The 11,409-nt window shown below is 32.4% G+C and overlaps 1 protein-coding gene across 1 annotated transcript; it reads left to right on the top strand.

The window, feature by feature from the left end:
* Positions 1 to 893: 893 nt before the first annotated feature.
* LOC132748044 (semaphorin-5B-like) lies at positions 894 to 9,958 on the top strand. The gene is made up of 5 exons (XM_060737590.1): positions 894 to 1,623; positions 6,182 to 6,358; positions 6,859 to 7,035; positions 7,882 to 8,010; positions 8,761 to 9,958. The coding sequence occupies exons 1-5, from the start codon at positions 1,476 to 1,478 to the stop codon at positions 9,036 to 9,038; spliced, it is 909 nt and encodes a 302-aa protein (XP_060593573.1). The 5' UTR covers positions 894 to 1,475; the 3' UTR covers positions 9,039 to 9,958.
* The last annotated feature ends 1,451 nt before the right edge of the window (positions 9,959 to 11,409 follow it).

Below are 11,409 nucleotides of genomic sequence, written 5' to 3'. Positions count from 1 at the left end.
GTTTTTGTAGTATATACAGATGTTTTCCGACGAAATCCGTGACAGTTATCACAAGAACTCCTGAACAAGTTATCATAAGAACTCCATCCTTCGTGTAACACTTCCTCCCCCGTGCATATGTATATGCATTATTTCAGGCACGAACGGGCACCCAGATCGGTGAGGGGCAAGCGGACGCCCCAATTAAAAGTTGTTAAAATTATTGTATAAAACCTTTTGAATTATAACTAGATTAAGGATACCATTAGTCTTCCAGTCTTCGTCATTATCATAAAGTCAACTTTATTGTTTCTAAGTTTTTTGTATGGAGTCAAAAAACTACTTTTTTACATTGTGCTAGCTTTATGACATATTACGTTTAATGCTAATTTCTTCATTTGTTAATCGTCCTACATGCTCTAAATTCATTAATAAAACATTTTGAGGGTTGTCCCAATATTATGTGACAAGATTGATTAAAAGCTAAATGAAATAGGTACGAATTTGATATTTTAATATGTTATAACCCCATATAATTGAAACATTTTCACAAATTTACACAGAAAAATATCAACAAACAACAAAAATATGCCATCAAAACCATGACAACTAACTGATTCGCGGCGCACGTTAAACATCAAAGGCGACGTTAAATCTATATCAGGCGTCTTCTCAAATACTCTCAATGGCTTTCAAAGCAATAATGGTACCCATAAATCGTCAATTACAGATTTAAATCATGTGGTTATTAATGTCTGTTGCATGTTTGGATGGCATACATTAATTTTTGCTATACACGAACTTCCGGTCTCCTTGCACCTGCTTTTAGCTGTAGGAAATAGGCGACGAAGATCGGTCTTCCTATCCGTGTTTTCCTTATTTTCGCTTTTTGTAGCGCAAAACTCTGGTTCCGTTCATGCCTTTAGTTAACAAATGCTCAGGAAATGTTGCTAAACTGTTCTATTTGGTATATTTGTTAAAAATCGTAACATGTGTCATCTCGAAATAGTCATGAAACCTGAGTTACCTGTACACTGCGCCGCAAATTCTTAGAACGTCGCCATTTTAACTTTCCTATTTTATATGAGATATTTTCATTTATTCGTATCTTTTTCGTTTCTTAATTTATTTAACTAAAATTTTCTGAGATGATATTAACATAGCAGCAGAGGAAGTCAACATGACATTGTGCAGACACATCATCAGATATTTAAAATATACGTAATTAATTTTAGCCTATTCATAACAAAATGCAAATTATTTGACGTGCGCCGGCAACTCAACCCATGGTCGTTAATATTGAAAATTTCTAAGTAACTAGAGTAAATATTTTGTAAATGATTTGTTGTAATGTTAAATAATAAAATTAACGGTTATATGTGTAAATTATTTTCAATTGGCGTTAAAAATGAACCGTCTATAAAATTTGTCACGGACTTTTGGGACAACCCTCGTATGTTTGACATTTTTGAAAAAAGGCATAAGCTGCCTTTAATATGAGTTTACCCGACGTAAGTGAGTTAATCAAGATGTCAATAAACGGACGTTATTTCACTGTATTTCAGATGCCATGTCCACATGGATGCAATTTTGGAGAAGTATGTGAACAAAATAAATATGGACATGGAATGTGTGTTATTAGAGGTAATTCCTTGTGCACTTATATATATATATATTGTCAGGTACAATCTACTGTAAGAACACTTACATAACATCAGTCTTGACATATCCTGTATAAGCGGCCAAATTTTCAAGCGCGAAAATCCGTATGTAAGATATAGGACGGCTACGTACCAAAGATACAATATTCCAACATTTGATATATTTAGAGGAATATTTTAATTTCCAATCATTTTGCAAATTAAAAAAAAATCAAAGTTTTCTATGGAAATGTCCTTTTGCCTAATGTTGAGACATTAATTTGATCTAAAAGTATTATTCAAAATCTGTAGATGCATTGGTGCTTAAAAATTCTACAAAATGAAGTTTAATGACTAGAGTTATGAAATTATATAAGTTAGATCATGAAATATCAATCTCGCGTTATTTTAATGTTCTAAATATAAAGATGCATAAGAAACCTTGGCATATCCTTACATAAATTATTTGTTTGTCACTGTGATGTGCTTATATGTCAGAAAAAAAAGGAAACGCCTTGTCTCGGACTCGAACTTGCGATCCCACACTATCAGAAAAAGTGACAACGCTTTAGACCAGGGCCAAAGAATCGATAATCTCACCCTCTTGTGCACGCCACCGTTACAAAATTGTATTTAATTTTTCTTGAAGATGCCTGTTGCATTGCTCTACCACAATGTTATTGCTGTTTTTTATGCTTCCGTGGGATCACTTTTAATCGGATATTATACATTTGCAGCCGTAGAAAGCTGCCAAGTACTTCACTTCAGTGTTGTTATATTTTTTGGTCCTTCGGAATCATTGACTCTAGCACCTTTAAGTGTTGGGAATTGAGCACCGCTCTAGCCGGTGCCAGGGGACGTGAAAAATGTTGCTCTTTTCATTATCTCTCATGTACAGACTCAATCAAACCGAGTCTGCGATTTTCATGTAAATTTGCTGTTTTTGATGCTTCCGAGGGATCACCTTTTACCGGATATTATACATCACAATAGCAGGTGTCAAGTGCTGTGTTGCAGCAGTACAAAGCTGCCACGTACTTCACTTCAGTGTTGTTTAATTTTTCTGGTTCTTCGGGATCACTGACTCCAGCACTTTTAAGTGTTGAGAATTGCGTACCGCTCAAGCCGGTGCTAAGTCGCGTGAGGGATGTTGCACATTTCATTATCTCTCATATACAGACTCAATCAAACCGAGACTGCGATTTTTATGTAAATTTGCTGTTTTTGATGCTTCCGATGGATCACTTTTTTACCAGATATTTATTCAGCATGTCCCTCCATTGCATTTATTGGTTTAAGCACTTTGATAAGATCAGATGTTTGTTATTCCGTAGACTTTCATATGCTGACGATGTGAAAAACAAAGACGCCTGTTATTGATGAATTATTGAAATTTCAATTAATAGCTTATCAAACTCTTTTGACAGACCTTGAAATTCTTTTTATATTACGTGCTGAACTGTATCCCTCCCGGCACAAATGTAAACAACATGGACGTAAACCCCCAAAATAACTATAACTCAAGAAAAGCTATAAATTTTCCACAGTTTCAAAGATTTATTTATTCAATATACATACTCTGTTCCGACATTTAGTCCAAAAATATCTTTCGTTTGCTTTGAAATTATTTGGAAAGCCATGATGTATGTGCGTTTGTATGGGAAAGGACACAAAGACTACTTTACGATATTATACATGTATATATTAGCCTTTAGTCTAGAAATTGTCAAACGTTTTCCAATCGAGCGGTTTACTGCAGGGTTACATATTGCTTGTTATATCAAAGTCATTGTCTCATAAAAATGCTTGTTACATTATAATTCCTGCTCTTCCGTGTCAGTATATCATACATTTCACCACAGATCTTTTCCCTATTAATATGTAACGGTCGAATTTCCATTAAGTTTTAATCTGTCCCTATTTTAAAAGATATCAAAGTATTATAAAAAATATTTATTGCATAATTTTAAATTGATCAATTGACTCTTAATCATTTATTTACACTTTTGATTGATTATCCATTATTGTAATCATGGGATGATCGGCAAATTGAATTTCAGTTATTGTAAAAGCATTACCGAAAGTACATGCAGTACAGTGCCAGGTCACGTTCCTTGCAGGCTGATGCTCATCTTTTTATTGATTGACCTTAAAAACCCTTAACCTTTTAACGGAATGTTCTATCTTCAGCTGTGGGCAAATCCATTGTACAAATTTAGCACGTTATACATTATTCATGTTGCAAGCATCGATTTGTCAAGATGTCTAAATGGAACTATTATAAATTATTTTTTATGTAATATCATGTATTTTTCTCATGTATATTATATAATTGTTTATATTATGTAATTGTTTACACTCTAAACCGCAGTTTTGATTGAAACATTGTATTTGTATTGTTTACCATTTCAACTGTTTTTAGTCAATCTGTATAATTTAGACAAATATCTAATACAGATTTACTAAAAAGCAGTTGAAATGGTAAAAAATACAAATACAATGTTTCAATTAAAACAGTGGTTAATATTGTAAACGATTACATAATATACATTTATAAACAGGAAGCGTGGGATGATAAGTTGGCGGACATGCCAGACTAAATCCAACACAAAGATGATAATAAATAAATTAATTCTTTCAAATTTGACGGACAAGATATCCTGCTTGTATTTCACGGGTGTTGAGCACTAGATCTCAACATTTGTATATAAGTCACCCAAAGTTTTTAATAATCAACATTCACTATCAAATTATATTCGACCAAGAATAAAAGTTGTGTTTTAAATAGAATTTGAATTTACGAATTTTGTATTTGGTTTACAGTTTCCCACCCCATTCAAGAAGCGTTATAACAGAACACTCGCATACTTTATTATGAAATGTTTGCCGAGTGTACAATTTGTTTGCTGGTGTACGCCTTTAATTTTAAACTTTAAAAAAACTTCCTTAAAGATATACTTTGTTTAAATTTGATATTAGAAAATTTTGATAATTTCTACACAGTCTCTTTGTAAATAGAAAATAAACATGTTTTGACTTCACACGAAGTAGATAGATTATGTTTAAAATTCTTAACACTATAGGTGGTCACAATTTGAATATATAGTGTCATTAAAAAACTGGCAGTTTGTTTTAAAAAAAGGATCAATTTTACTTTACCTGTAGTAGGGAACGCAGCTTCCCATACATAGTTTCTTCATTCGTTTCCTTCAAATTGGACATATTCTATAAGAATTTAATAAATTTCAATAAATTTCAATAAATTTCTGTGATAAAAATATCTTACTCAAGGATGAACATAGAATATCTTTAATCTAGCTAAATACTTAGTAAGCACAATAGACTGGATTTATAACATGATTGAAACAAAACATTATATTCACGCATATTTTAACCTTTTGAAATGGTATGAACATTGAAAAAATAGCTTCTTTTATAGTTGTAATTAATATCTTTGTAAATAATTGATATCATTCTATTCAAACGGATTCAAGACTTAAATTGTAATCGACGTTCAGCGAAAGTTTTCTCAAATTTCTGTAATGTAATAGGTTTTTACATGCGGACACAAATCAGCCTGTTTTATTTATTCTAAATAGGTGTCAAAGTATTGTTTATGAGACAATGACAAAAGCCTTTATGATCAATAACAGCAATAAAGTCAGCTTTGCGTCTCTCTGAATCTTCAGTTACAATATGTAGTTCCATGAATGATCTATGAAATATTCATAAATAGTCCCCAGCACTGCCTTTAAACAATTATCAATTCCTGAATGCCAATTTCAACCGTTTTATAATTAACAATGCGTGAAATGATTTCTTTGACATGTGACATTGAGACGCATAAAAGTACCGGCATAATTTAAGTTGTTGGATTTAAACAAGTTAAAGTTATAATATAGTGAATAGCTTTACAGGCGAGCGATCAGCAAAAATGCTTATGCGTCTTTTGTTAAAATTTGATGAAACATTTAAAGACAATAAACATACTGAAACATAAAAACATATCTGGAACAAAAAACTACAAGCCCCATCCAACTGCTCCACACTTCCCATTACCCCCCCCCCCCCAATCAAAAATACTAAATTCGGGATAATTGTCCTCAGTGATCTGTTTAAAACATCGTTATATACCTTTTATTAGTATAAATTTAATTGAATCGAATGTCATATATGTCAAATTATTTGACATCTTTCCCTGTTACTTTTTAATGCAAATTTTGTTACAATTACTTTTTTAATATCATTAATTTACACATTGTCAATATATTTCATTGTTTATCTTCAAGTAATTTAGATAATATTTTCACTACGTGATGATTTTCTTGTAATCAAAATCAGGAAGCCGGCGATGTGCACTGGACACAAATATAATTATTAGGTCAGTGTTTGCAGATACAAACGTAATGTAAAACTCTGACAGTAAAATGACCGTCCTCTTATTGGCGATTCTTATTGCATTGAAGTTATTTTTCACACCATATTTACCCTTTCATTCGTCCATATTACTACAGGGTAGACTTTTCATATATAAGGCATGTTGCTTTATAATTTAATTGTAGAATGTGTGAATGGAACAGTTCCCGAACACGGTACTATTCTCGGTAATCAGATGGAAATTGGAAAAAAGATCAGATACAGGTGTGATACTGGTTACAACGAGCCAAATATCTCCTTTGCAACAGTTGCTGAATGTTTAGATACTGGCGCATGGAGCTTCAACACTGAATGTTTGAAAAGTATGTTCAAATCAGTACATTTGCGGCCTCATTTCCCGAGTTGTTAACTTTGAATCACTTGTAACACCTATTTTATGTCAGATAGCTAGCTACTCAGCTGGCTTAAGGAAGGTCACTCGTTTGACTTAGCCGTCATCATACTTTATTTAGCAAACTTGATAAAAGAGAAAACAATTAATAGATTACATTTCAATATATCATGTCAAGAATATAAGGCGATTTTAAAATAATTGATTTATCTATGCTGGGTTTGTAAAAAAATGTAATTACTCCTACCTGATATACAGAAAAGTATCTATAGACAAGTATTATTTATTTAGTGGCTATGTTATTTCTTCTTATCAATGAAGGGTTATCGAAAAGTCGCATTTATTTGCAGGGTAATACATTTTAAAGGTGGTTTATTAAACACAATTGGCTGTATTTGCCTAACATAGTATCATACAAATATTCGTATCAGTTTAATATAACATTAGATTCATTTTCAATTACACTTACAGCTAATTATACTTGGGATTCATGGACCCCTTGGAGCACCTGTAGCTTAAGTTGTGGCTCTGGTATTCAAACCAGATCAAGGAGTTGTTCTATTCGTATAGAAGGAAATGATGAATCACAATGCCTCAAGACGGATGTTGGTGACGAGAAGCAAGCCTGCAATGATCAAACTTGTCCTAGTAAGTAAAACATATTGTTTATAATGGTAGACATGTAAAAGGACGATAAAACGGGAACATCACAACGAGGCAAGTTGTGTCTTGTTCATTGTGAACATTCCGTCCTATCACGTATTAGTGGGATAAAAGTAATGATAATAATTACAATGATTGTTTTGATTATAATTATAATAATTTAATAATAGTAAAAATGATGATGATAATAATAATAATAATAATAATAATAAAATAATAATAGAAATAATAAATAGTAATAATACTAATACTTATAATAATACTACTGCTACTGCTTCTGCTCCTGCTCCTGCTAGTAATGAAAATACTTATAACAATGATAATACTATTGATAAAAATTACAATTAATAATAATAATAATAATAATAATTTTGATAAAAGTAATAATAATAATAATAATAATAGTTATAATAATAATAGTAATAATAATAATTATTATGAATGTAATAATTATGATAATAATGAAAATATAAAAAATAGTGATAATAATGATAATTATAATAAAAGTCATCTGGCAGAATCGTGATAATGTCATCATCATTAAATAAATCAGATATTTAAAATAAAACGTTATATTTCAAGCACAGGAGGGGGAGTGGGGGAAGATGCCTGCACACAATTTTCTTTGATCTCCTTTTTTGTCCTTTAAACATATAATTCTATAATTACCATCTTTCATTTCTTGCAGTGTGCTTTTCCTTACAATTTGCATCAAAATAATATATATATATAAGTATATAAGTATGTGAAATTGTTTCGATACAAACGAAACGATATTATACTTTGCACTGTTTATTGAAATTTATTTTACTGCTCCATAACTTTGCATAGTACCAACACTTGGTCAAGTCTGCACAGATAGCACGGACTGTATAGAGGAAGGAGGAGTGTGCATTGAAGGAAAGTGTTTCTGTGACAAGTTGTACAAATATGATAGCCTACTAAATAACTGCACTAAAGGTAAGACTGTTTGGCTCAGATTGAGAACCATAACTGTAAGATTATTGTTATATGTCAAGTCAGAACTTGTGTTGTATTTGACAAAACATAACATAACTTGTCTTGTGTTTAACAAAGCATAACTTATGTAATGTTTAATAAAACAGAACTGATGTTTAACACATCAAAACGTGTGCTGTGTTTACCTTAAAATAACTTGTGGTGACCTAACCCTTAACCAGTTTTTAATTGATTCAATTTATAGATTTTTGGAAATTCAATCTTTCCTTTGACGAGGTACTTCTATATAAAAAAACAAATTTAAGCAATTTAAGAGTAGAGCATTGTCTAATGTGCTGATCTGTTACAATGCCAATGTCGATAACAAAGACTTTTTATTAATTTCCTAGCAGTTTAAAGGGTAGTATAATTATAATTATAGTTATGATATGTAACGAAAGATGGTTTAAGATGTTTCGGTGAACTTTGCCTTGTCTTTCTGGTCTTTGTTCTCATTAGTTTGGTTGGATTTTACGTCAGACCAACACAGTAGTGTGGGAGTAGAACCACCGAAGTTTTTATAAGCTAGCTCGACACCTTATTTTAATATTTAATCACTGAAACAAATAATACTGGTCTTGTCTTTAATAAAGTGCTGACGAATGATTTACATGATTTATATAATTATACCTTAACTTTCAATAAAAACAGCAGTATTTTATAAATTGATATGGGACTATTTGCAGATTTTTTATTTGGTTTAAATTTCAGTGTGCTCGGATATGTCCGACGAATTTACAAAATATGACAATAAGGCTATTTGGGGATTCAACAGTGGTGGTCCTAATTTGCATTTTAACACAGTAGAAGAATGTAGAGTTTCGTGTTCCAACAACCCTTCTTGCCTTTCCTTCGAAACATGGCCAGCAGACAATGGCGGCATAGGATGCACTACAGGATCAGTAACATCTGATATGATTGAAACAATTAATCCACAACTTTTTCACTATCCACCGGATACAGATCTATATTCGAGGAAATGTATTTAACTGCAAATGATATACGATGGATATCGCAATACTAGTTTATGTAGTTAGTTACACGGATATATGGTGAATATTGCAATACAATTAATTGTAAAATTGCAAAGGATATATGGTGAATTTTGCAATATTTGTAACTGAAATTATCAACGAAGAATATTAAATTTGCCTTAAATTGAATATACCGTCTACAAAATTGCTGTATTGTTAATCAGACATTTTATTATTAATTAATAGTTTACTTAAATACATCAATGATATTTGAATGCGTCCTGCGCATCTTATTCAGGCACGAACGGGCACCTTAGCAGACCAATCGAAGGTTCTGCATGCTACTTGGATATCTTTCTAACATGAAAGAATCCGAAGTTCCTATCGGGATCGAACCAACAGCGTTGAAATGCATGTGGTTTGTAATTAATGACCTGAACCACTTGGCCATAGGCGCCGAAAATATCTGAAGGTAAATTGACTTCAATGTATATGAATGGTTATAAAAATCCTACTGAATAATTCGAATTTAGTTTAGAATTTCTAAAACACTTTGTATATTAGGCTTTGATATCATGACTATTTGAACACAATTTAGATGACTATATTGTTGTACTTGGTATATGCTAAAATCTTTAGGTCCCTTTAAATTAATAATTATGATGTCAATATTACAATAAAAAGAAATGTCTGCTCATTTTCGAATCAATACCTAATGTTATGTAAAATATAATCCTCTATTCATCCTCTTATCAATAATTAATTTGAAGTCACAAAGAGTGTTTTATAGACTGAATCAAACCGACTCTGCAATTTCCATTTAATTTTGTTGCGATGAATGCTTCCAAGGGATCACATTTTATCCAGATATGTATACATCACAGCAGCAGGTGTCAAGTGCTGTGTGGCAGCTGTAAAAAGTTGTCCCATACTCCACTTCAGTGTTGTTATATTTTTCTGATCCTTACGGATCATTGCTAATAAATTATGTTTAAAATATATATGTCCACTTTCGAATAAAAATATTATTTTATAAAATATGCATGTACATATTTTGTTCATGCAATAATCAAGTTGTTTTTTGTTTTATTTTCTTCCATATATTTCAAAAGAATATGACATACGACATTTTCTGACTATATATAAAACACCTGCTATACTTAAATCTACATTCACTAACCACATTCATTCTGATTCCAAATAAAAGAAATTGAAAATTGAATGAGAAAATATATCATATCATTATGCTATTAAACAAAACTTTACCCGACAAAATAAATAAAACACTAAAAAATAAAGAAAACAAGGGGGCATTGAACCCAATGTGCTCACCTGAGTACTAATTGCAATTGATATACAAAAGTGAAGTTACCAGGTCTTAAATCCAATTTTGACCCTAGGGCTATAATTTGAACAATCTTGGTAGAGTTCCAGTACACAATGCCTCATGCCAAATATCTCACCTTTGTCAATTCAGATGTCAATTTTTTTTATAAATTTTACAATATACATATATGGAAAACCTATGACCCCCGGGGCGGGGCTTATTTTGACCCAAGGGATATAATTTGAACAACTTTTGTAGAGGCCCTATAGATAACTAGAAGGGTTTTTGTTACAAACACATTTGTCTCCCAAAACTATGTATGATTACTCATGTGAAGTTTCATTGAAATCCCACCAGTAGCTTGACCTGTGACAGCCAGGCAAGATTTTTCTATTTTTAGCTCTGACAGCCATTTTGTGCAGCAAAGCAGAACATGCCAGTGACTTGCACAACAAGGGATGGTACTGATCACTCCTGTACAGTTTGGTTGAAATCCTACCAGTAGTTAATCTGTGAAGGTCAGACAAGATCTTTCTATTTTTAGCTCTGGCGGCCTATTTGTGCAGCGAAGCGTAACACGCTGGTGATATGCACAACTAGGGATGGTACTGATAACTCCTGTAAAGTTTGGTTGAAATCCCACAAGTAATTTAACCTGTGAAGGGCGGGCAAGATTTTTTTCTATTTTATGCTCTGGTGGCCATTTTGTGCAGCGAAGCGGAAAGTGCGGTTGATGCTCACAACTAGGGACGGTACAGATCACTTTTGAAAGTTTGGTTAAAATCCCACCAGTAGGTTGACATGTGAAGGGCGGACAAGATTTTTCTATTTTTAGCTCTGGCGGCCATTTTGTGCAGCGAAGCAGAACGTGCGGATGGTGTGCACAACTAGGGATGGTACTGATTACTCCTGTAATGTTTGGTTGAAATCCCACCAGTATTTTGACCTGTGAAGGGCGGACAAGATTTTTTTTATCTTTTTATTAGCTCTGGCGGCCATTTGTGCAGCGAAGCAGAACGTGCGGGTGACGTGCACAACAAGGGATGGTACTGATCATTC

The sequence above is a fragment of the Ruditapes philippinarum genome, unplaced genomic scaffold, assembly GCF_026571515.1.
Source record: "Ruditapes philippinarum isolate M1 unplaced genomic scaffold, ASM2657151v2 ctg14686_1_1_1_1, whole genome shotgun sequence".
NCBI classification, from domain to species: domain Eukaryota; kingdom Metazoa; phylum Mollusca; class Bivalvia; order Venerida; family Veneridae; genus Ruditapes; species Ruditapes philippinarum.
The sequence above is the reverse complement of the archived record's forward strand: the minus strand, read 5'-3'. Positions and strand labels throughout refer to the sequence as shown.